Source organism: Arvicanthis niloticus, chromosome 18, assembly GCF_011762505.2.
Source record: "Arvicanthis niloticus isolate mArvNil1 chromosome 18, mArvNil1.pat.X, whole genome shotgun sequence".
Lineage (NCBI taxonomy): Eukaryota > Metazoa > Chordata > Mammalia > Rodentia > Muridae > Arvicanthis > Arvicanthis niloticus.
Window position 1 is genome coordinate 50507745 of NC_047675.1, and position 26229 is coordinate 50533973.

Sequence of the window (26229 nt, forward strand, 5' to 3'; positions counted from 1 at the left end):
AGGTTTGCTTGCTTCTTTGTGGCTCGGCCTTGTGGTTGGTGTGTGTGTTTGTGGAGCCAGGGTCCCCCTCTGTGGCCCAGGCTGTCTTCTCCTTGCAGTGTTCCAAATCCTGAGATGTCGTGTGTACGCTGCTTACTGTATGCCAAGCTAGGAGTGGTTTCTCACTGTGTCTTGCTCGTGCAGAGAGACACACTCTGGCTAGAAGGGCCGCCCTGAGCAAGCCTGAGGAGGCTGACTTGGTCTGAAAATGACAAAGAGAAACAGGAGTCACTTACTGTGCTTACTATAGAATCATGAGGCTTTTACGAGGTCTGGTTTCCAGTTGGTCCCAGGGACAGGACTGAACTGGGCAGCTGGGTTCAGCAGGAAGGATTGATTGATTGATTGATTGATTTAGACAGGGTTTCTCTGTGTAGCCCTGGCTGTCCTGGAACTCACTCTGTAGACCAGGCTGGCCTCGAACTCAGAAATCCGCCTGCCTCTGCCTCCAAAGTGCTGGGATTAAAGGCGCGCGCCACCACTTTGAGCTTCTTGAAGAGCTTTCAGTAACCCGAGCACTGGCTCTCCTAGACCTTGGGATCAATAGCGACTTTCTAAAGATTTTCTTTTTCAATGTATTGTGGGCAGGACCAGGTGACTGAAGTACTCATCTACAGAGAGTGGATTAGGACAGTGCTGCCTCCATCCCCCCCCTCGCCCCCGGGCACAGCACTACCTCCTGAAGCAGGGCTCCTGTGATGTCTGTGGTTTAGCAGGAGCCTACTCTTAAACATGGAGCCACACTTCTGTACGCCGTTCAACTGAACTGGGATGCTTAGAAAGTAGTCCACAGCATTTACCATGACAATTTGGCACGAACACATATGTATTGTTATAGTATTTTTTTTTCCAGACTAGGCAGGTGGAAGCGAGCTGCAGAACCCCGGGGAGTCCTTCATTGGGGTGCTTTGCCATGGCCTTCCTGGCGACATCCCTCCCACCAGCGGTTCTCTCCCTTAGGCATGAAGCCAGGCCAAGGCAGCTGCCTCCTTAGTCTGTGGCTTCATTCTCTCCTCCTGTTGACTTTCCAAATGCTGGCAGTGGCTGGGCCCTGCATTCCTTCAGCAGGAGTCTGAGCAACGGTTGCTGCTTTTGTTTGTTTGTTTGTTTTCGTCCAGCAGAGTCTTAGTATGTAACACCCAGACTAGCTTGGAAATTACTATGTAGCCCAAGCTAGCCTCGAACTCATAGCAATCCTTCTGCCTCGGTCTCCCAAGTGTTAGAATTACAAGCACGAGTCAGCACGCTGGCTGACACATTTAAATCGACCATTTCCTTGTCTGTTCCAAGCCAGCGTGAATCGCAGAGGAAGAGAGGGCCGCGCGCGGAGCGCATTTCGCTCTGCGCGCGCGCTTCCCTCCCCAGCCCGCTCTTCCCTTATCCGGCCCGCCCTTAGCTCCAAGTGCATCACTCTCTTCTCTTCTCTGGGCAGCCGGCACCACCCGGCGCGGAACAACCCGGCAGACGGCGGGAAGAGCGGAGCAGCCAGGAGCGCGGGCGGCGACGTTGCAGGAAGCTCCCATTCATAAAGCAAACACCTGCTCGCCGCCTCCTGCCTCTCCCCACCCGCGAGCAGCCTGGGGAGGTTGTATCTGGCAACCTTCACGGTGTCCTCGCCAAGTCCTCGCTGCTCCGGGCCTTATCGTCCACAACCAGCTCCTGTAGAACCGAGGAGACCAAAAAAAAAAAAAAAAAAAAAAGGCTTGTGGAACCATGCGTAAATCATACCTCGCCCTTTGGCGAGAGGCTGTCCGACATTTTGTGCCTTGAAAGCTTTTTGTGGGGCGGGGTGGGGGGGAATAGATTTAGAAAGCGACTGTCGCGCTGTGCTGCGGGGCCTTTTCCAAGCGACAGGCCTTTTAGGACCGCTGTTTACGCTTTCATGGTGGCGGGGAGTGGGCAGGGCAGGAGCTGGCCAGGGATGCTCTGGCAAACGGGGCGGGGCGCCGTGCTAATTCACCGCGCTGTCTCCATCCGAATCCGAGCAGCTCTCCACAATGATCCTCCCCGAGAAGCCCTCCGACCCGCCCCTGACTGCCAGACGCCAGAAGCGAGCCCTCATTCGCTGAGCTGACGCCTGGCTCCCCGCCCCCCCCACCCCGTTACTCTCGCTCTGGAAATTACAACTCCTGGGCGCGCGGCGCGGCGGGCGGGCGGGCGGGCGCGGGAGGCGACCGGGCCGGGAGGGGATTCCCGAGCCAGCGGGTGCTCGCCCCCACCCGCCGCTGCAGCGTGGCGCGGCCAAGGTCAGGGGCGCCGCAGGAACCGGAGCCCGCGAGGGGAGCCAGGGACGCTGCTCTCAATACCGGCCTGCGAGGAGGCAGCTCCGAGAGCAGCGGCCCGAGCAGCGGGACGGCGACGGTCTCCGGGCCGGGGGATGCCGAGGTGGCCACGGCGGCACCGCAGCCTGGCAGGGGATGCGCACGAGGGGCGGGCGCGGACTCCTTGCCCATCCCCTCGCGGGCGCTGTCCACCGTCTGGTGGTGCTGAACCAGCCCTGGGCTCTGTCGCTCGGCCACTGGCCAAGAGCTGGGTAGGGGCGGGGCGCTCGCAGAAGGAAGACTGGGGCAGCGGCACTGCAGAGCAGGGCTCAGTAGCCTTGCTGGCTCACAGTAGCGGGTCACTAGTCCTTCGTGGAGTGGAGGCACGAGGTACCCTGGACGGCGCGGCTGCTGCCTGTTCACCATCTGGACAACCTCGGAGGCCACCGCGAGGGCTGCCGGCCACCTTCATACGGCCGCCTCTGGTGAGGGAGCCTCGCTCTCACGAGGTGAAGACCCCTCCTTTCTCTGGCGGCCAAGCGTCTTAGGGCGGTGGCCTGAGGACAGAGAGGGGGCGTGCCACCCTCGGGTGAAGATAGCATGCCCGCGTAATACCCCCGCCTCCTGACTCGAGAGCGCTGACATCGCCCGCCCAGCTGCGCTTGTCTCCGGAGCCTTGACCATTCTTGGCTGGTCCCGAGCGGCTCCGGCCGCGGGCGCGGCGATGGATGAGGAGCTGAAGTGCCCAGTGTGCGGATCCCTGTTCCGGGAACCCATCATCCTGCCCTGCTCTCACAATGTCTGCTTGCCGTGCGCCCGCACCATCGCGGTTCAGACCCCGGACGGCGAGCAGCACCTGCCTCCGCCGCTCCTTCTTTCGCGGGGTGCCGCCGCTGCCGCTGCCGCCGCCGCGCCCCCTCCGGATCAAGACGCAGCCGCCGGCGCGACCTGCGGAGGTGCGGGAGCTAGCACAGCCGGAGGTCTGGGCGGCGGGGCGGCTGGTGGCGGAGACCACGCGGACAAGCTGAGCTTGTACAGCGAGACTGACAGCGGCTATGGCTCCTACACCCCCAGCCTCAAGTCCCCCAATGGAGTCCGCGTGCTGCCCATGGTGCCTGCGCCCCCGGGCTCTTCTGCCGCCGCGGCCCGAGGCGCCGCCTGCTCCTCGCTCTGCTCGTCCTCCAGCTCCATCACCTGCCCGCAGTGCCACCGCAGCGCCTCCCTGGATCACCGCGGCCTGCGAGGCTTCCAGCGCAACCGGCTGCTGGAGGGCATTGTGCAGCGGTACCAGCAGGGCCGTGGGGTTGCTGCCGGGGCGTCTGCAGCCCCGGCGGTGGCCATCTGCCAGTTGTGCGACCGCACCCCACCGGAGCCGGCAGCCACTCTCTGCGAGCAATGCGACGTGCTCTATTGCGCCACCTGCCAGCTCAAGTGCCACCCGTCCCGGGGCCCCTTCGCTAAGCATCGGCTAGTTCAGCCGCCGCCGCCGCCCGCACCCCCAGAGGCTACCCCTGCTTCAGCCGGCACTTCCACCGCCTCCAGCGCAGGAGGATGCAGGAGCCCAGGGGGTGCCGGGGCCAGCGCGCCGCGAAAGTTCCCCACATGCCCCGAACACGAGATGGAGAACTACAGCATGTACTGCGTGAGCTGTCGCAGCCCGGTGTGCTACATGTGTCTGGAGGAAGGCAGGCATGGCAAGCACGAGGTGAAGCCTCTGGGAGCAACGTGGAAACAGCACAAGGTGAGCGTTGTCTGTGCGGCGATGCCAACCAGGGTGGAAGTCAAGAGATTCTCTGGACCCCTTCTTGGAGAATTACTAAAGGGTGGGCCTGAGTGCCAAACAGGAATCACATGCATCCATGCATCCATGCATCCATGCATCCATCCATCCATCCATCCATCCATCCATCCATCCATCTGTTCATCCATCCACCCACGTGTTCATCTTTCCATCAGTCTATGCATGCATCCATCTATCCATACATTGGGTATAGTTATCCACCCATACTTCCATCCAACCCTTCATGCATCTAATGCATTTATTCGCATATGCATGCGTACACCTGTCTATCACCAGTATGTTCATGGATCTGTATGTTCATACATACACGCATGCATGCATCCATCCATCCATCCAAGGATCCCAGCAGTCGCTATCTGACCTACACTCAGTGGACCACGTACCTTGCACTGGGTATTGGATTGGTGGGTTATGAAAACGACTTGTTAAGTTTCCTTTCTGAGGCAAAGGGTTCCCGAAGCACAGAAACAGGGCTCTCACCCAAAGTCTAAGGCACACTGTCAGAATTCCCTTCCCTCTTGTAAGGGAGAGACAGGTTTTGAAGTGAAACTGTTACTAGCTGGCCATAGGAACCCATCTGAAGTCTTCCTTGAATTCGTTGCCAAGGCTGGGAGACAGCAGCCCTGCTCAAGGACCCTGGAGCCTTGTTCTTCTACCGTAGCCTCCACCAGCTTCACTTCACTGAACAGACCTGCTTTTCCTTTTTAGCTTCCAGAGAAGAAATGTCTCCTCCTTCACTTAGTTTCCAGCTAGTTCTATGCCCAGAATTCCTCTATGCCTGTAGAAAGGATACAATGTCTCTTGGGCTATGGAAGAGATTGGGGGTGGGGGGGCTCCTTCCAGGAAAGAAGCATGGTTTCCCCTAGAGTCCTTCTCTTGCCTGAAGCTCTGTTACTGAAGCTGTGGAGGAATGGCAGACCAGGTTTTTACTAAGAGACCAAGCACATCTGCCTATAGCCTTCCCCACTGGGGACTGGCCAGGGATAGTGCTACTCTTAGCAACTTAGACCTGGTACTTTGCTCTCTTCTTTTCCTAAAGCCATGACGGTCTGCCTGGCCCTTCGCCAGCCCTCAAGGCAAGGTCAGGGCACAGCTCCTCACCTGACATTCTGTCCAGCATCCTTGTGTGGCAGGCCTCAGTACCTCCTTAAATGAGCAGGTTAGAGTCACTTGTTCATGGTGCATTTCACACACCCCTCCTTCAGAAACCTACCATGGAGGGTGTAGGAGGTGCTCAGACCGTCCAACAAGAATTACTGCCTGTAGTTACACACAGTAGAGCCGTGGGAAAGCAAAGCAGCTTAGTAAAGGTACCTCATCATACAAACTGCAAACAGCCCAGCGCAGCCGGTACCTTATAGATAGAGATGTACCTTATCTATGTTTACTTTATATACTTTCATCTGCTACAATAAACATGTATAGCTATGATAATTGAATATTTAGAGGTTTTTTTAAAAGATTATTTATTTATTTATTTATTTATTTATTTATTTATTGGTTTTTTCGAGACAGGGTTTCTCTGTGTAGCCCTGGCTGTCCTGGAACTCACTCTGTAGACCAGGCTGGCCTCGAACTCAGAAATCCGCCTGCCTCTGCCTCCCAAATGCTGGGATTAAAGGCGTGCGCCACCACCGCCCGGCCCAGATCCTCTTTTACTTACTGGGTAATTCAGGCTGGCATCAAACTCACAACCATCCTCCTTGAGCACCGGGGTTGCAGACATGAGCTGCAACACACAGATATATATGAAAAATATAGGGGAAAAGGTAAATAGAGAACCCTTTAGAAATCCACATCAGAGAAGGAAACATGTTTAATGTCCTAGAGCAGGGGTTCTCAGCAGGGACAATGTACACTTTCACCCAGCTCCCCCTGATGCTCTGCAAGGTCTGGAGATTTGGCCAACAACACTATCGATCCTGCAGTACAGTTGAGAATCCATCCCCCTGCCATGAACTGTTCCCCCTCAGAGAAGCTCTGCTCTAGGGTCCCACAGCCTTGTTTCCACATCTCAGCCTTGCAAGTTACTGGCTGTGTGTGCGTGCTTAAGGTACTTTAACTTTAAGCCCTCTGTAAGTAACGTCTAGCTTGGATTCTTGTGGGAAGGGGTTAAGTATAACCCACTGTGCACAGGCCCCCGTGTGGTACTCAAGCCATCCAATGTTATTTACTGTTCTATGGTATTTACGTTTAAACCATGGGTCTGTGGAAGGCTACAGAGGGGCAGCACCTTGTTCTTTCAGCCTCGTTGACTTGGAGAAAGTAGCAGCTGTTGACTGAATATATTTTTCTGACTTTATTTCAGTTTTCTTTAATTGGTATGCTTTTTAAACTTAGAGCTGTTGTTCGTTATGTGTGTGTGTATACTCACGTGTGCCAAGGTGTGAGTGTGTCGGTATCTGGGTTTGTTGGATCGAGCTTAGTTATGTCATCAGGCTTGGCAGCAAGTGCCTTTACTCACCGAGCCATTTCCCAGCATGCTGGCCTTCGTGTGCTTCCTTTTAATTTTTGCTTCATTTATTTTATTGAATGTGTGTGTGTGTGTGTGTGTGTGTGTGTGTGTGTGTGCACATGTGTCTGGGTACACACCTGCACATGCACTTGTAGAGGACAAAAGTTGGTGTCCAACTCTCCTCTATAGAACCCCACCTTACATTCTGAGACAAGGTCTTTTACTGAATCTGGAGTTCACAGATGAGCCAAGATGGCTGGTCAGTGAGTCCCTGGGATCTTCCTGTCTCTGCCTGCCTCACACTGGGATCACAGACATGTAGTGATCCTGTACTCAGCCTGTATAGGTTCTGGAGATTTTGCTTGGGTAGCAGGTGCTTTACCTACGGAGCCATCTCCTTTTCTCTGTGGGGTATTGTTTATACTTTAATGACTGGAAACATTTGCCCCAAGTTAGGGTCTCACACACCACATGCATATTGCGTGGTAGTCAGTGCAGCTGACTTCTTGTTTCATCTCTTAAGTGAGTAGACATCATTTTATAAATTAAAAAAAGATGGAGATACCGTTCAGCAGTTAAGAGCACCCGTTGCTCTTGCAGAAGAACTGGAGATGGTTTAGTGGGTAAGACTGTGTTGTTCTTGCAGAGGATCAGAATTTGGTTCCCAGCACCTACATCGGTCTCCATCTCCTGGGAATCCAGAGCCCTCTTCTGGCCTTTTCGGTCAATGGCATTCACACACGTATTCACATGCACCAATGCACACGCATGTGAGACTCACATACACCTTTTTTTTTTTTTTTTTTTTTTTTTTTTTAAAGAAGTTTAGGTTTGAAATGTCCCATTCAGATTTCATGATCTGTTATGGTTTTATAGTCTAAAAGGCCAAGACTAATTCGGGGTCCTGTTACCCAAACCAGAGAGCTGAGGTGAGAATTTGAATTCATGAGAGAGAGGAAATATCTTGCATAGAAAAATAAGTTTGATAATGGGCTAAGGTTTCAAGGTCCAAGGAAAAATATCAGTGGTCATTCCTGGCTTGGTGGCAACAGCAGTTTAATAAATATTTCTCTTGTCAACCTCAATTACTCTGCTTGGTAATGAGAACACCAGAGAAACACATGAATCTCTGCCCTGCACCATGGGCAGCAGTGTTGTCATGGCAGCGTCACCTGTGGGAATACGACTGTGCGGATCTTGAGTTTGAATCTTGTACCTATTGCTCCAGCCCTTGGGAGCTAGGGTATCCTCCTGAATCCAGAAGAGACACAATGAGAGAGGAAGGAAGGGGGAGAGAGAGAGGCGGAGACAGAGCAGGCAGGTTCTCCTTTCCAACTTCAAGGGAAACTAGAGTGCAAAGCATCTCACTGGGGGAACAAGAGTGGCTGGAAAGACGGTTCAGTGGTCAAAGTACTTGACTTGAGACTATGAGGACCTGGGTTTGATTCCCAGCACCCAACATAAAAAACCAGACATGGTAGTCCACACCTGTGATCCCAGTGTTGGGGGGAGAAGGGAGATGGAGACAGGAAGATCCCTGGAGCTCCCTGACCAGCTGGCCTCAGGGAGGAAGGCTCCTGAGAATGAAACCAGAGGTTGTCCTCTGGCCTCCAAATGCATGCACACACATGTACATATATACCCCCTTTTCGTCTACCCATATATACAAACACTCAAACAGTCCAAAACAAAACAAAACAACAGGCTGGAGACATGGCTTTGTGGAGGTTTGAGGACTTGAATTCAGATCCTCAGCACCTGGGTTTAAAAAGGGAAACACACAGCAGCAGACATCTGTAATCTCTGCACTAGGAAGGTAGTGATGGGAGAGTCCTAGTGCTGGATGGGCCAGTTAGCCCAGACAAACCAGTTAATTCCAGACTATGTGGAGCATAGTCAAGGAAGACTCTCAGTGTTGACCTCTGGCCTTCCTGTATACATGTGCACATATCTGTATGAAAACACGACACCCTTCCAAATGAGAATCTTACTTGGGGCTGGAGCAGGACTGAGAGGGATCACAGCTGAACACAGTATCTAGCTTTGACGTTGGTCCTGAGACCACCAGGTGAACCGTGAGCCGATTTTGAAAGATAAGCCAGGACCTCCACTCCAGACTCCCACTGTGGTGTAGGTTTCCCAGTAAGCCTTAGAGTCTAGGCTCTTTCCTGTTCTCGTCTAAACATCACAGAATCCGCCGCCAGAAGCATGGCCTAGGTTTCTGAGGCCGGAGATTCCTTCTGTGCAGCTGTGCTAATTTTTCTGTGGCACCGTGAAGCTTGTCATCTGATTAGTGATTCTCAAATACGGAGACTTTAGGTGACACTGAGACCTGCTGATTATCACCTTTTAAAAACAGTATGGGAACCTGTGGGTCTTGTCGAAACACATTTTTATGTGGTTCTCCTGGAAGTGGATTAACCCTTTCAGCGAACTTCTGATGTGAGCATTCAACCAAGGGCTATGACCCTTCAGCCCATTGGAGTAGAGCTTCACCCTGCACCACCATCCCACTTCTGCAAGAGGTGAAAGGTCATCACAGGCCTCGGTGCTTCCTAGCTGCATCTGAAATTCCTACTTCAAGGAGGACATTGAGCTGTAGGATGTGAGTGGTTAGTCCTGTCTGAAAACATTGGATGTGACAGGTGTAAGGCCAGCCTGGGCTACATAGGGAGATCCTGAAGATAGAGATAGATAGCGTTAGAAATAGACGGAGAGATAGATAGATAGATAGATAGATAGATAGATAGATAGATAGACAGACAGACACAGACAGATAGGAGACAGAGACAGAAAGACAGTCAGATACAGAGATAGACAGAGATAGAGAGACAGAGCAGACTGGATCTATACTTCAGTCGGTAGAATTCTTACTCACCACCCACAAGCCCCTGGGTTCCATCCTGAGCACCACACAGCTGGTCATATTAATGCAAGCCTATAATCTCAGGGTGTGGGAGGGGGAGATGGAAGATCAGAAGTTCAAGGACATCCTGGTATGTGAGACTTGTCTCAAAGGAGCAGGACAAAGGTAGACGTTGATTCCTGAGCTGAGATCGTAAATTTACAGAGTACTGCTGAGGTCAGGCCAAGAGTTCTTGGCTAGCCGCAGGACAGAATTGCAGTAGAGGACACATCTCTGATGCCCGCTGACCTGGCCTCCACTGAGCAAGGGACAGTGTGATCTACAAAACTCGGGAAACATTAGGCTTTATCCTCTGGGGCCTTGGGGCTCTTCCAAGGGCTTGGGGTCCTCAACACCTGGTCTGATCAATGTAGTAAAGGAGTTTTACATACAAGGGAGGAGACAGCTAGCACTGCCAGGACAAGAAACAACCCGCAAGCCCAGGCTGATTTTTCACACTCGTGTCAATCCTCCTGCCTCAGCCTCTTGAGTGCTGAGATTACAGATGGCTGCCACTACCTCCATGTCCATGAACATTCTCTTACTTACCTCACTGCCTACATGTTGATAATGCCTGTAGGTTCACATTATAAACAGGAGACCACATGCTGTGTGTGATCCCAGCACTCCTCTGGGCAAGAGGAGACAGAGAGGTAGGAGAATCACTTGAGACCCCCAGACCAGCCAGTCTGGAGTGTGTGGCACAGTGGCAGAAACAGAAGAGAGCCTATGAAAAATGCAATAGCATTTTCGGGGGACCACCATAAGCATTATGGGATATGGAGCAATGGCTCTGGGGACAACCTCAGGCATTATGGGGTATGAAGCAATGACTCTGGGGACCACCCCAGGCATTATGGGAAATAGAGAAATATCTCTGGGGACCACCACAGGCATTATGGGATATGGAACAATGGCTCTGGGGACCACCTCAGGCATTATGGGGTGTGGAGCAGGTTTTGTAGAAACAGCTACACTTGTTGACCTTGACCTATGATCATTGGCATTGGAAGGTTTGAGTGGGGACAGTAGATGCCAGGTGGCCTATGAAACTGGAACTAGTGAGCGTGTGGCCTTTTCAGAAGAACACGTTTTGACCTGGCTATTGGTAATGCAGTCCGCAGCCCTGCACGGTTGTCTTGAAGGATATGCAAGGCTCTACTGAAGCCTGGCCCAGTCAGGATTCATGTTTCAGAAACCTCAATGGGGCTCTAAAGTGTCTGATCTGTGATTGTCCCTGCAGGTCACATGGAAAGTAAGTATGTCCTTTAGAAACGGACTCCTCAGCCCCTGGGGTTCTAGGAGTTTTGACCCGTGTCCAGCTGGCTCTGGGTGCTGGGAGCCAGTAGGGAGTTCAGGGCCTCTGTTCTGAAGAGGGTGGGAAGCACTCCTTACTGCCTTCTGCTGCCTCCTGGGGATCAAAAGGAATCAGTTTGCTATTGGTGCTTGAACTTCTGCCCCACTTGGAAACCCTACCTGCACACAGACTTTACCACACAGACTGTGGACTGACAGCAGTGTGTCCCAGGCTGACCTCAAACTCAGTATATAGCTGAGGATGACCTTGAACTCCTGATCCTCCTGAGTCCACTTCTGAGTGCTGGGATGACAGGTTTGGGCTACCACACCTACTCTTTGGGGTGCTGAGCTTGAGCCCAGGTTTTTGTGTGTGCTAGACAAGCGCTCTACCAACCGAGCTGCCTCTCGTCAGCTGTGTTTTCTTTCCAAACTCACAAGCCGCAGCCTCTTCACTTTCAGACGAGGAAACTTGAGGGGAAGGGGTTTATCGAGCTTGAGTAGCAAGTCATAAAATGTTTGTTTAAAAATGTCCCATGAAGAAGCCAGATTAAAGCACACGCCTTTAATCCCAGCACCCGGAAGATAGAGAAAGACAAGCCGATCTCTGTGAGTTTGAGGCCAGCCTGGTCTACAGAGCTAGTTCTAGGACACAGAGAAACCCTGTCTCAAAAAGCAAACAAACAAACAAACAAACAAGACAAACAAACAAACAATGCACCATCAAGCAAGGCCAGGGTGCAGCTCAGTGGTAGTGTTTGCCCAGCATGTATGAGGCTCTGGGTGTGACCTGTAGTACCACACAGTGACAACAGAAACTTCAAGAACAAAGCAGTTCTCTATCATTCCTCAATGGAGACTTTGAATCACAATAAAAGCGCAACAGAAAGCGACATCTTTGCGGGTTACAGCAATAGCAACGTAGACGTACCTGTGGAGAAAATGGGTACGTCTGACGTCCCTGAACAGATGAGGGAAATAAGAGCTAGCTGACAACCAGTGTAAAGAGTGGAGACAGGTATGGGTACTCTCACCTTTATTCAGCAGAACAGGAAACAGGAGGTAGTCGGCACACCAGTTGTCTGAAAGTCTGCCCAAGTGGTGCACAGCTTTAAAATAAAAAAATAGGCCAAAGGGGATGGCTTAAAAAAATAGGTCAAAGGGCAGGAGACAGGGCTCAGAGATTAAGAGCTTCCCCCTCCCCTCCTCTGGCCGAGGACCAGAACTGGGTTCTTAGCATTTCTCTTCAGTGGCTCACAAACATCTGTCACTCAAGGACATCTGACAACTTCTTCTGGCCTCCTTGGGGGCACCCACAGTCACACATAAACACATTCAGTTATTCATAATACATGTTAATAATAACAATGACCTCTTTAAAAATTAGGTCAAGGCTGTGCTAGGCAAATTCTTGGACTTAACCCAATCCTGCAGTCTTTGATCCTAGTTGGTTAGGTAATGTCTACAAAACTAGGAGATTTAATGAAATGTGATTAACCAGGAAGGTTTCCTCGCGAAAGAAGGAAGCCGGGTTGTCACTCGGCAGATCCTTGCCATCTGGAGGACTGCTTAAGCACAGAGCTGTCAGCCACTGCTGCCACTTCCTGTTTTAGGCAGAGCTGACTAGCTCTGCATCTCACTTCCTTCTCTGAGTTTATGCCTCCCGGGAGCAGCTACACTACAGTCTGCCCATGAGAGAGTTGTGCCCTCCAGTGTCTTAAGGCTTCAGGGGAGTTGTCATCTTCCCTTGGCACACAGCCTAGGATGTGGCTCATTCAGTAAGGCACTCGCTCACTTTGCAAGGGCAAGAACCTGAATTTAGTCTGCAGGATCCACATTAAAAGCTGGTCTGGTGGCTTATATTTGTAATCATAGCAGTTGTGAAGTAGGAGGCTGAGACAGACAGGTCTCTTAGCCAGTCAGATCCAGACAAAGGTCCAGACCAATAGGAGACTCTGTCTCAAATGAAGGAGGGAGGAAGGTGCCTGAAGGTCAAGTTTGTCCTCTGACCTCTGTGTGCACACAAATGCACATGTGTGCACACACACAGACACACATACCTACAGATATGCACACACATACACATTCACACATACACACATACATACATTCACACATGCACACATATACACACACATAGATACACACACATAGATACACACAGAGAGACACACACCTACAGATATGTACACACATACACACATTCACACACATGCATACATTCACTCATATACACACATACATACATTCACACATGCACACATATACACACACATAGATACACACACAGAGACACACACCTACAGATACACACACACATACACACACAGACACATACATACATTCACACAGACACACACACACATCTACCACAGCAAAAACAAAATAAGCAGATAATCAAGTGGGTAAATAATGCTGGGCAATTCTGGCTATGTGTTATATCCTAAAGTGTGAATAAAATAATTCACAAACACTTCAGTGGGCTTCTTCGGTGAAGAAGGTAGGAAAAAAAGTCATCCCAAGGATGCTGAATTTCAGGTGGGACCTGGGATTTGAAGACAGAAGGAGTTATGTGTTGGGAATCGCACTAGTCCCTGTTCGGGTGCCAAAAATGTTGAGGATTGCACTAGCCCATGTTCAGGCACCAAAAAAATGTCGCAGCCCAAGCAAAATGTTGAGGCCTGGGCTGCCCCGCGTTTGGCGGCCACTGTATCCCGGCCCAAGCTGCCGCTCCGGTCCGAGGGTAGGGGTTCAGCAAGAGAAAGAGTGAGGACGGACTCAAAGAATGGAGACCAGACAGAGTGTGATTCAATCCTGTTTATTCTTCAGTCTCTCTTCCTAGTCCAAGTCCCAAGTCTAGCTGTACTCTCTAAAGAGTCTCCCTAAAGAGTATATCTCTCTGCCATCAGCCTCTGCCTTTTATATGTCTCACTTCTAAGCCATGCCTCTAAGTCACACCTTCAATCATGCCCTTAGGTCTTGTCTCTAAATCTGATCTCTAGGTCACATTCTTAAGTCACACACCTTTAATCTCACACACCTTTAACCTCACACACCCAAGGAAAGTCCTGGGTATCCAAAGCAAGATGTTATCAGAGTGTGCTCAGCTGTTGTAGGCTATTGTAATACAAGTCTCATGTCATGGTATATGGCTCAAGATGGCTGCCAAGCTGATAGCCACTTTCTGCTAAAAGTCGGCCCCCAACAGTTATGCACACTAGAAAGCAGCGGGAATCAGGAAGCAAGAACCTAACCGAAGGCAGGAAGAGTCTGCAGTGTGTGTGAATAGGTAACGGGCAGAGAGAGAGACAGGCAAGAGTCTGAAGATGTAAGGTTGTGGGTCTGACGGTGAAGGACAGGGTGATGGGCTCATGGAAGCCATTGGAGGGGCCTAAGTTGGGTAGTGATGTTTATTTGTTTATTTAAAATATTTATTTTAGCCAGGTGGTGGTGGCGCACGCCTTTAATCCCAGCACTTGGGAGGCAGAGGCAGGCGGATTTCTGAGTTCGAGGCCAGCCTGGTCTACAGAGTGAGTTCCAGGACAGCCAGGGCTACACAGAGAAACCTGTCTCGGAAAAAAAAAATTTATTTTATTCTCTCTCTCTCTCTCTCTCTCTCTCTCTCTCTCTCTCTCTCTCTCTCTCCTCTCTGTATATGTGCATTTGTATGTATATGCAGGTAGATGCCAGAAGAGAGTGTCAGGTTCCCTGAAGCAGGAGTTAGAGATGGTTGGAGGCCATTAGACAAGAGTGCTGGTAACAGTACTGGGGTCCTTTGAAAGAACAGCAAATGCTGTTAACTGCTGAGCCATCTTTCCAGCCATGCGGTGTTTATTACTAAGAAGGTCATTCTGATCTCTGGGAACAATAAGAAAGCAGGAAGTCTACTTAGGAGCTGTTGCAACCCATGGAGCTGTAGGTGGGCAAGTGTGTCAGGAGAAAGGGCACACCCTGCTGGGGATGCCCTCAGCATCTTAGGCTTGTGCTTTGATGTCTTATCGAGTTGTACTGTGTCATTTGATTACTCTTCTATATTCTTATATTTCCGTCCCTTCACCTCTCTCCTCCCTGTTGGATTCCAGTGGCATGTGTATTAGATAATTTGCCAGTCCTTGTGTTCCTCAGATTCATAGTTCTGTTTCTCCTTGTCTTTTGTGTTATGGTCTGGGTAACGTCTGTGGATGACTGGCTCTTTCCCAGGTTGTGTCAAGCGTTAACCCCTCCCACCTTGAAGCGTTGTTCTCTGTTGTCCTGCCTGCTTCTCACAGCAAGGAGCCTCTCAGGGTGTGCTCCCAGGTCAATCTCTGCTTCTTACCCAGAAAGAGAGAACTTTTCTTTGATTTTTTTCTCAGCTACGAGTGGTCTTCTCTCTGCTCCTGAGTGGTTATGCTCTCCTGAATTGTATAGACTCTTACAGTCTGCCTTAAACTCCCTTTGAAGAAAACAGATGAACCGAGAAGCAAAACTTGCCATGAGCTTGCATGGAACCAAAGCTTGCAAGAAGTCCTCTGAACATCACCCTTAGAAGTTCCTACCCTGTAGCAGCAACCCAGAGACAGTCACAAAACATACATACATGTTGCGTGCGCCTCTCATGTCCCCTTCGCCCGCGAAAGAGAGACACGTGAGGCAGTATTCGGGTATTACCACAGACGAGGCTTTACTTGTAACAGCAGAAGCAAGTGGAAAGACGAAAAGACAGGAAGAGGCACAGCTTAAATACACCCTAGAGTGACGTATTCACTTCCGATTGGCTGTTCACTCATCACCCCATATTACGCCCCCAGATGGGCAGTGACTTTGGCGCCTTTCTGCCTTTTGCACCTGCGCAGTCAGTTGTTTACTAGTGGGAGGACAGGATGTCTGAGCCATCTTGGAATGGCGAATGTTGACATGCTCACTGCGGTTCCCAACACATACATACATACATACATACACACACACACACATACGGACATACATACACTCGGAATGTTTACAACAGGAAGTCAGGATCTTTACTGTCACTGGAAAAAAGCTGTTCTTCCCAGCAGTGGATACCAGACTCTAAAATTACAGTTGTGCCAGTACAGACGGCATGTCACCATCTGACATTACACGTGTCATAGGGTTCCTGCAGCCCATCAGCCCATTTGGAAGGAAGACTTTGGCTTCCCCAATTGGTTCTCTTACTGTAACCATCGCTGCTGGGCATTGGTCATGACACAGCTCCATTCACACAGCCAGGCTCCATACCTATAGCTTACAAAACCATCTACTGGCAGGGGACCTGGTACTGATATGTTGATACAAATTAGAGGGATATTTTAAAATATGACACTGTGTCTAAAAAAATGAGAAAATGAGTTATCGTCCACCCTTTTAGCACCTGGAACTTACATAAACGTCCGCAGACAGACCAAGGAGCCACGCAGAAGGGGCATCCAGCTTGAGAGGCAAAGGAAGATAGATCATTAGTTTAAACAGCACTGGAGAACTGACAGAGCCTTTGTGGAAGGAATTCTTACATGCTTTCATCATGTTGTTCGGCCTTGCAGAAGACCCCTTTTGAATGTCTCAATCACTTTCCAAGCTAATGGAGCAGAAGTAGGGAGAGAAAAGAAGCAAGAAAAGAGGGCTCCATGGGGAAATGGTGAAGGGGGACCTAAGAAAATGGGGCTCCATAAGGAAATGGCAGAGGGGGGCCTAAGAAAAGGGGGCTCCATGAGGAAATGGCAGGGGGGGCCTAAGAAAAGGGGGCTCCATGAGGAAATGGCAGAGGGGGACCTAAGAAAACGGGGCTCCATGAGGAAATGGCAGAGGGGGACCTAAGAAAAGGGGGCTCCATGAGGAAATGGCAGAGGGGGACCTAAGAAAACGGGGCTCCATGAGGAAATGAAGGAGGGGGACCTAAGAAAACGGGGCTCCATGAGGAAATGGCAGAGGGGGACCTAAGAAAAGGGGGATCCATGAGGAAATGGCAGAGAGGGAACCTAAGAAAACGGGGCTTCATGAGGAAATGAAGGAGGGGGACCTAAGAAAATGGGGCTCAATAAGGAAATTCGAAGAGGGACCTAAGAGATTGATGAAGAGGTATATCAATTTGGGAATTTTGGTCTCTTTAGAAAATACAGAATTATTATAAGAAAGTATTTTCGTTTTAATCCCAGGTGTGAGATATGGAACTACTTCAGACTGTCCACAGCACCTGACTATGGATTGTCTTGTGCTCTAGCTGGGGTGTGACTTTGCCAGCGGCAGATAGTTTCTGAGACTGTGTGTTGCTTAGAATTCTGGGAGCTTTTTCAGAGGGTATTTAATGCTAGAGCCCTGTTTGTTGGTGTGGTGGGTTTTTGGTTCTTGATTGGTTGCTGTTGTTTGGTGCTGGTCGTGGTTTGTTAAGTAGTTGTGTGCAAAGAAAAATTTAGATATCCTGATGGTGAGGATCAAACTTGCCCTGGGGAACTCACTCAAAGCCCCTAATCAGCAGGAAGTCGGCTAAGGATAATGCCCCCCTTTCCTCTCTATCCTTTTGTTTCTCTTCTATCTAGCGTTGGGGGTCGGGGGGAAGGGTGGAAAAGAGAAGAACCCAAAAAGTAGAAAAAGACCAGCCACAGAGAGGTTGATTTTAAATAGTTGTTAGCTCTAGTCACTCGAGTGGCCAAGAGGCTCACATCACAGTATGGACACGAAACCAAGAATAGTAGCAAAAACAAACAGGGTGGTGAATGTCTTTAATCCAAGCACTCAGGAGGCAGAGGCAGGCAGAGAGATCTCTTGAGTTTGAGGACAGTCTGGTCTACAGAGCAGTTCCAGGACAGCCTGGGCTACACAGAGAAACCCTGTCTCAAAAAACCAAGAATAAATAAGTAAGAATAATATTAAGAAGAAGGAGGAGGAAAAAAAAGAAAGAAAGATCAGTAGCACTCCACATACTACTGAACACACATGGAGCCAGTCCTCAGAGTAAAACAGAAGAGAAGAGGGGCGGGGGGGGGGGGGGGGGGGGGGGGGGGAGTCAGGGTTCAGTGGAGCAGGGGGAGGTGGATTGTGAAGGGTGGAGTTGTCTAAGCAGAGAGGCAGGTACTATTTACTTATTTACTTACTTAGGTAATTTGACCACAGAAGATGAACTGCAACAACGTTTCACTAGTCATTATTGTTACAGAAGCAATTCTATTACTGTTTCCAAGACCCGATCCAAGTGGGTGTTTGGTTTTGAGATACCAAGACTTGAGCTAGCCTAACCAGAGAGAGCTCACTCTTGATTTTAAGGTACTAAAACTATAACCTGCCTAGTCCCAGAGAAGCTGTTTTGGTTTGGGGGTGATGAGGACCTCACCTGCCTCTGCTTGGCATGTGGTCTAGCTATGGCTAAGGTTGAGATTATGGTATGGGGTTTGCGCCTGACACTTCCCCTCCAGGCTTGTTCTCGTTGCTGGTGGGATATGGCCTGAGCCACTCTCTGGTCTGCAAGCATGACTTGTGATCATTTTCACTTGGCTTTCCCACCGTTTGAATATTCTCAAGGTCTCCAGTGAGCATTTATTCTAACACTAGAACCGGCTTTAAAAATAGAATTCCATCTTAATTAGACCCATATTATCCACACCTGTCGATGATGCCACGCAGCTAACAGAGCCTGGCATGCTCTCTTCATCTCCGACTCATCCTTATACAGCACACACAGAAATAACAGCGTAATTCAAGAATCCTGTGAGCAAGGATCACACCATACTGTGCCTTTGTACTCCAGTACCCAGCAGGACAGCAGGCACTCAGGAGACCACGAGAACCTTTATTGAATAGTGAATAAGATGTAACCCTGGAATGTATGCTAATGTCAGTACCGTAGCTTATTATTTCAGAGCAGACACTATTAACAGCTCGTTGACTCCTGGAACTGAGAGACTCACAAAGGGAGGGTCACCACAGGACAGGGTGTGAGAAGACAAGGGAACAGTCGAACATATTTCAAGGTGCACACAGTTCAGTGCAATGTGAACTCACTGATGGCCCACCCTCTCTCCCCCTTCCCTTCCCTCCTCCTTCCCTTCTTCCCTTTCCCCTCTCTCTCTCCTCTCTCCTTACCCCTCTCCTTCTCTCCACCTCCTGCTTGCCCCTTTCTGTTTCTCCTCCCTCCCTCCCTCCTTCCCTCTCTCCTGCCTGCCTTTGATTTTTTTTTCTGTGTCAGAAGCAATCAGTTGATCTCACCAGAGGACAGGAGGCAGCTGGGAAATGATAACGTGACTTTTCTGTCTTCTTGACCCAGAGAATACACTGGGTGTAAGTTTGCGTACTGGTATGCCCCATGGATAGAGGAGGCTGGGGCAGGCAGAGGAAGCAGGTTACAGAGATGGTGTGCTGGAGTGCAGTCACTTGCCATTTGTATTAAACAAGACAATGTGCTTTTTCTTGCGTGCACTTGTGCATGTGAGTACACATGTATTGGGATGAGTAGAGAAGCCAGAGGTCCACATCCTGTCTGTATCTTCCTCAAGGGCTCTGCACTTTGATTTTTGAGACCACTGAGCCTGCAGCTTATTGATGGGGCTGTCTGGCCAATGAGCTTCAGGAACGTGCCTTTCGCTGGGCAGTGGTGGCACATGCCTTTAATCCCAGCACTTGGGAGGCATAGGCAGGCAGATTTCTGAGTTCGAGGCAGCCTGGTCTACAGAGTGAGTTCCAGGACAGCCAGGGCTACACAGAGAAACTCTGTCTCAAAAAACCAAAAGACAAAAAAAAAAAAAAAAAAAAAAAAAAAAAAAAAACCAACCAACCAAACCAAACCAAACCCCAACCCCCCCCCCCAAAAAAAGGGGAATATGCCTTTCGCTCCATAGGTGCTGGGGTCCCAAACTCAGGGCCCCATGCTTGCTCTGAGACATCTCCCCAGCCCAGAGACAATGCACTTTAATGACTTAACACAATGTCTGCCTCGAGTAACAGGAAGGAAAGCCACAAAAGTCACCACGCCACCGTCACTGACATTGTCACAATTATTACTGCAAGTATAAAGGCTGAGAGTGCTGGAGACTGCTTCCCTGCCCAGATGCTGCAGGAGAGCAGTCTAACCTCAGCACCCTCTGGTGGTGGAGCTTAGACTGGACATCTGCCATAAGTGCCCTCTTGTGAGAATTAGAAGCACGTTGGCTTGCCCTAATTGTCCTGTTTCCTGGGGCTGACTTGGGGGCCATGCCACATTCAGTGAATATCTAGACCAGTGGTTGTCAGCCTTCCTAATGCTGTGACCCTTTAGTACATGAGTTTAGTTCTCATGTCGTGGTGACTCCAACCATGAAATTACTGTTGTTGCTACTTCATTTTGCTACTGTTATGGATAGTAATGTAAACATCCATGTTTTCTGATGGCTTTAAGTGACCTCTGTGAAAGGGTCATTTGATTCCCCCCAAAAGGGTCACGACCCACAAATTGAAAACTGCTGTCCTAGAGAGAGCTGTTCCAACCTCATGGTCTGCCACTGAACAATGTAACAGAAACAATATCAAACCCAGATCTGGTTCATTTGAAACTGTGTCTTCAAGAAAGTTTCTGAACTTCTGTGTGCCTCAGGTTAATGTGTGGATTAATCAGAAAGAGTTGGCAGGATGCTGTCAAAGGTGCAGGCACTTGGCCTGCCTCTCCTCTGGAAAGCTCCATGTCCATTTGTGTTATGAGGACAAAGTACACATATGCTGTGATTCTATCTCATGAATATTCATGAGGGGCTAGTGCTAGAAGAAAAGACTGTACTAAATGGGTTCATTGGCTGGAATTGCCCTGATAAGTCATTGCACACCAGGTAGCTTAAAACAACAGATCCATCCTCCACATTGCTGGGGCTGGAGGCTGAAACCAAGGTGTCAATAGGCACCTGCCCCTCCACCCCATGCCCCCGAGGATCCAGGAAGGATCTGGTCCAGCAATACCATGGACGGTAGTTCTGTAACTCAGTCTTTATGTGATTCTCCTGTGTGACTATGTCAGACTTTTTGTCACTGTGACAAATTCCTGAAAGAAAAAGAGGGACGAGATTGTGACTAGGGAGATGACTAAGCTCATGGTGGGAGCACAAGGACCTGAGCTCACATCTCAGCAGCCAAAAAACAGAGTAGCGGTGTGTATCTTCATTCTGGGAGTTTTTCTAGGTGGTTGGATTTTACTTAAAATCTGTTTCTTTTGCTTCAGTTAAATGTGGCAAAGGCCTTTGGAGGTGACGGTTTTAACAGCAGTTCTCAAACCATGGATCTCAACTCCTTTGGAGTCAAGTGACACTTTCACAGGGCTAGCATATTGTTGAGGCCTGAGCTGGAGCCTCTCTTTGGGCAGCCAAAAATGTTGCGGCCCTTTTCACTCCACGCTTGGCGGCCACTGTTTCCCGGCCCAAGCTACCGCTCTGGTCTGCGGGTCAGGGTTCAGCAAGAGAGAGAGTGAGGATGGACTCGAAGAATGGAGACCAGACAGAGTGTGATTCAATCCCGTTTATTCTTCAGTCTCTCTTCCTAGTCCAAGTCCCAAGTCTTGAGTTCCTAGTTCCTAGTTGTACTCCTTGAAGTGTCTGATTCTCTGTTACTCCAAATTGTTCTCTGTTGTACTGTCCTAATTATGCTGAACTCTCCTGTCTGCCTCTCGCCTTTTATATGTCTCACTTCTAAGCCGTGCCTTTAGGTCACACCTTTAAGTCATGCCCTTAGGTCTTGTCTCTAAATCTGATCTTTAAGTCACACCTTTAAGTCACACACCTTTAATCTCACACACCTTTAATCTCACACACCCAAGGTATCTAAACCAAGATGTTATCAGAGTGTGCTCAGCTGTTGTAGGCTATTGTAATCACATCTCTTATCAGGGTATATGACTCAAGATGGCTGAAAGGATGATAACCGCCTTCTGTCTGCTCCCCATAGCATATCAGATATCAGGCATATCTGATATTTACACTATAATCATAGCAATAGCATACTTACAGCTATGAAGCAGCAATGAAGAATTATGGTGGGGGGGTCACCACCACATGAGGACTGTATTAGAAGGTTGCAGTGTTCAGGAAGGCTGAGGACCACTGCTTAAAGGTATCAGCACCTGTCAGGGCATATGTGCTTGGTAATGTTTTCAGCAGTCTGAGGGCAAGTGAGGGCCCTTGGGTAAGCGCCTTCACACTGTCAAAAGTGGAACTCAGGGCCATCTTAGTACTAATGCTGGCCAGAAAGCTGCTACAGAGGTCAGCTCCTCGCTGCTGGGTCTCTGTACAATTTGGAAGCTTCCCTGACCTGCTGTCCAAGCAAAACTAAACCATCTGTTCACCAAATATTTATTAGATGAGACAAGCAGGGTCTCCATCTCTCCAGACCAAACAATTTAGTCACAGGAAAAGCCAATACGGGAGGATAGCTTGACAGTAAGGACTGCCGAGATCTGAGTCCCCTCAACCAGGCTGGAGGGAGAACCAGACCCAGAACCCAGAACAGGGAGAAAAGAAGCCATGTCAGGTAGCAACAGATCCTTTGATATACACATGGGCAAATCAGACAGAGGGCAAAGCTGGTTGTCTCTATTTGTTTATTTGGTTGATTGGTTGATTGAGAGTGTGTTTTATTCTGTAACCCAGGCTGCCTGGAACTCATTATGTAACCCAGGCTAGCATTGAACTCACAGCTATTCTCCTGTCTCAGCTTCCTGAGTGGTAGGCTTACAGGTGTAAAGCTCTTTCTTGGGTCTTGGTTCCTATGGTGGCCCTCCAAAACATCCGCACTCAAAACTCAAAATTGGTCTCCCTCAAAGTCTTCCCTGCAGCTGCCTAACCACTAAACCCTTGCAGTGACCCAACGGGTAACTAGTCTTAGGAACACTGGGCATTGGAAAGGCTGCTCACAAGGACACAGTGTGAGGAAGAATGTGGCAGTTTCCAGGCCAGATGTAGCTGGTTTCAGTTAAATAACTAAAGAGTCGTTTATCTCATTGATGGTTAGTTTAGGATGTTTAACAAAGTTGTTCTGCCTAGAGCCCTAGTCAGGTGTTTTGTTTGTTTTTTTCTTTGTTTTGTTTCAATGAATTTATTACTGAGACAGAGTGTCACAATAAAGACCAGGCTGGCCTTGAACTTGTGATCCTCCAGTCTCATCCTACTGAATACTAGAATTACAGGCATGGGTCACCATGCCCAGCTTGGTTTATATCTTGAAGACAGCTTCCAGAATTCTCTGAGAAGGTCACAGCCCACACCTTCCCTTGGCTTGAGCTCTTGTCCCTAGGTGCTTCTGCTTTCTGTGCATTACCCTGTGTCTCTAGATTTGCTTCCAAAGTTGCTTTATAAGAGGTTTCTTGAGGCCACGGCTGCAGGGACTGTTAAGTCTGAGACAGCAGCAGAAGCTGCTGAAGGGTTAGGTCCAGAATCTTGGGCTTCCCTTGGGTCTCTCTAGGGTGGAACAGAGGACAATTGTATTTCTAAGGAAGTTTCTGGAGACTGATCCTCTGTGCAGATCTGGACTGCCTAACAATACACTCATTGGCTCATTCCTGAGTGGATACTAATGTATCACAGTTGTGTATAGAAACTCAGCTGGGCATCCCAGGCACCCTCAGAGGGAAGCAGGGATGGTGAGCCTTCTAGGTTGAGCAGTTACAAAGAAACAGAGGAAGGGAAGGGATAGATTTGATTCCCCAGCTTGACATAGGAAGGGAGGGGGTGTGAAGAGGGAGAGGTCCTAGCCTTTCTGGTTCAGTTTTGTTCCACGTTCAACATTTTTACTTTGAAAAAATATGGCTTGAGTTAAATCAAACATGTGGGCCTGGTTTGGGAGATTGTCCTGTCCTCAGTGACAGAAAAGGCGGCTGTGTGGGATGTAGGTAGTGGCTGGAGTCTGACTGGAGTCTGAAAAATTTACAGTACTACTGATAGGAGATGGATCTGTGACAGGAAGAGAGCAGATTGGCCAGACAAGGGCCTGTTTGCCTTTTTGTTCAGAGTGCAGCAACCGCCAGGGGCCGGTTGTTAGTTTCAAATAATTAGTTCAAGTAGTCTTTAATGTCGCTTTGGGATCAGCTGACAGAGCAACACTCACGTGCTGGTTAGTTTTAAGAATCAACTTGTCACACCTAGTATCACCCTGGAAGACAGTCTTTCAAGGAGGGATTGCTTACCTTGTGTTGGCTTCTGGTCGTGTCTCTCTCTGTGTGTGGTGGTAGCTTTGTCAAACTAAGTAATGTGGGAAGAGCTAGTCCACTGTGGGGCGGCATCATTTTCTAGACAAGTAGTCCTGAACTGTATAAAAGAGGAAGAAGCTAGCCAGAAGCCAGTGAGCACGGATCCATGCATTTATTATTCTCTGAGCTGTAACCTGTTAATATGAAATTGCCAAATGCAAGCTTTCTCCCATAAACTGCTTATTGTTGGGTTACTTTACCACGGCAATAGAAATAAACTAGAGTAACTCACCAAGGTCTTCTGGGAAATAGATACTTGTTGGTCAGGGCACGCAGCTCAGTGATACAGAGTATCTACCTAGCATGTATGAGGTCCCCAGCTTTCCTCCCAGTCCCTCAAGTAAACAACAGCAACAGCAAAAGGAAAGCAACACGTATTGTCTATCCTGTGAGTCAGTCATGGCCACTTTTTAAGTGAGGACAACTCAGATCTGTCTTGCTATCTTGACTGATGCAGGGGCATGCCTTCCATACTAACTGACGTCTCCTTTGTGTCTTTTCCAGGCCCAGCTGTCTCAGGCCTTAAATGGGGTTTCAGATAAGGCCAAAGAGGCAAAGGAGTTTCTGGTTCAGCTCAAGAACATACTGCAGCAGATCCAGGTCAGTGAAGTCTGATGCTAGACAGACAGTGCGGCTGTTTGTCTAACACAGAGAGAAGGAGGGCAAGTCTCAGGACAAGCAATTATCCACAATGAGTTTTTTAAGAGGGTTGACCTGTCTGGTTGGTACAATTGTGGTGCTAAAGGTGCCACTCTCAGCCTGTTTACATTCAGGTAACGCTGTTGGTACTTAGGCACGCCTGTGCACTCAAATCAAAATATAGATGTGTATTCAAATAAAAATATAAACACCTCGTTTCCTAAATAAATGTGTATTCTGTATGTCTATACTATGCCCCATGCTGAGCCTGACAAACATACAGAAATCAGTGAGTCTTGCTTCAGTGAGCTGTATGCAAGGGGGAGAGAGAGTTCAAGCATGAGCACAGATAGAGGATCCACCTGCACAGAGGGAGGCCCTGAGCATTTAGGCCTTGCTGGAGAACAGGACTGAGGGCCCTGATTCCTTTCTTCTTTATTCTATTCCTCTCGTACCTTTCCTCATCATATAGATGTGTGTATGTGTGTGTGTGTGTGTATACATATACATACATATACATATATATAAATTGTATATATGGTCTCATTATGAAACCCAAGCTGGCCTCAGATTCTCAATGCCCCTGCCTCAGCCTCTCAAGGGCTAAGATGATAGACATGTAATACCCACCTGCTCTATCCCCACAGGCAGTCTTAAGTCACAGGCTTAAACACCACTTAAGTTTCATGCACACAGATGTATCCATTTTCTCTGAGTGCCACCCGAAGAGATCAGAGATGGAGCAGAGGCAGCAACAGAAATGAACTCAGTTCAGAGGCTGCAGGCACAAGGTCGCCGGCTGGCTCCTCCCGAGGCGCCTCTGCTTGGCTGGCAGATGGCAGTTCTCTGTGTCCTCGTGTGGTTGTCCCTCTGTGCATGTCTGTGTCCTGATTTTTTCTTCTTATAAGGACACCAGTCAGGTTGGACTGGGGCCACCCTGATGGCCTCATTTTAACTTCCGGATTCAGACACAGCCACACTGTGTGGTCCTGGGGCTTATGATTCAGAATCAATCCTAGGGCACAATTTAGCTCATAGCCAGAAGCCATTATCTACCCAGATTCTAGAGGCCTGGAAACAGAGGCAGGTAGACAGACAGACAGACAGACAGACTCACACTACTTTGTTTGATTTACCTTTTCTGATTACAAAATGCAAAAGTGTGTGTTACAGAGAAACAGAGGCAGGTGACAGACAGACAGACTCACACTACTTTGTTTGATTTACCTTTTCTAATTACAAAATGCAAAAGTGTGTGTTACAGAGATTTTAGAGTCTGAAAGATAGAACTGAGAAGCACACCAACATCCTCCATCTGAGGTGACCACGCTTCTCTCTCTCTCTCTCTCTCTCTCTCTCTCTCTCTCTCTCTCTCTCACACACACACACACACACACACACACACACACGTACACGCACGTACACACACATATACACACACTCATTGTATATGGGATCATTCTGTGAACAACTTATGTCCTGTTGTTTTTCTTTCTCTCCCTCTTTCTCCTCCCCCTCCTTTTTCGAGACATGGTCTCTGGGCTAGCCTTCAGCTCACAATCCTCCTGCCTCAGGTTCTCAGGTGCTGTGATGACAGGCATGCCTGGCCTCACCCAGGTTTTTTCTTCTTTATTCATCTTTCATGATCTC

At 49.2% G+C, this 26229-nt stretch overlaps 1 protein-coding gene across 2 annotated transcripts in view; it reads left to right on the plus strand.

Moving 5' to 3' along the window:
* Positions 1–2235: 2235 nt before the first annotated feature.
* The window catches only part of Trim67 (tripartite motif containing 67), a 42293-nt gene continuing 18299 nt past the window's right edge, over positions 2236–26229 (plus strand). Inside the window, exons 1-2 of one of the 2 annotated variants that reach the window (XM_034522619.2) lie at positions 2236–4041; positions 24445–24540. In XM_034522619.2, the coding sequence (XP_034378510.1) occupies positions 3025–4041; positions 24445–24540 (1113 nt within the window). In that variant the 5' untranslated portion in view covers positions 2236–3024. The remainder of the gene's footprint in view (positions 4042–24444; positions 24541–26229) is intronic. The other variant, XM_034522620.2, reaches the window with a different exon arrangement.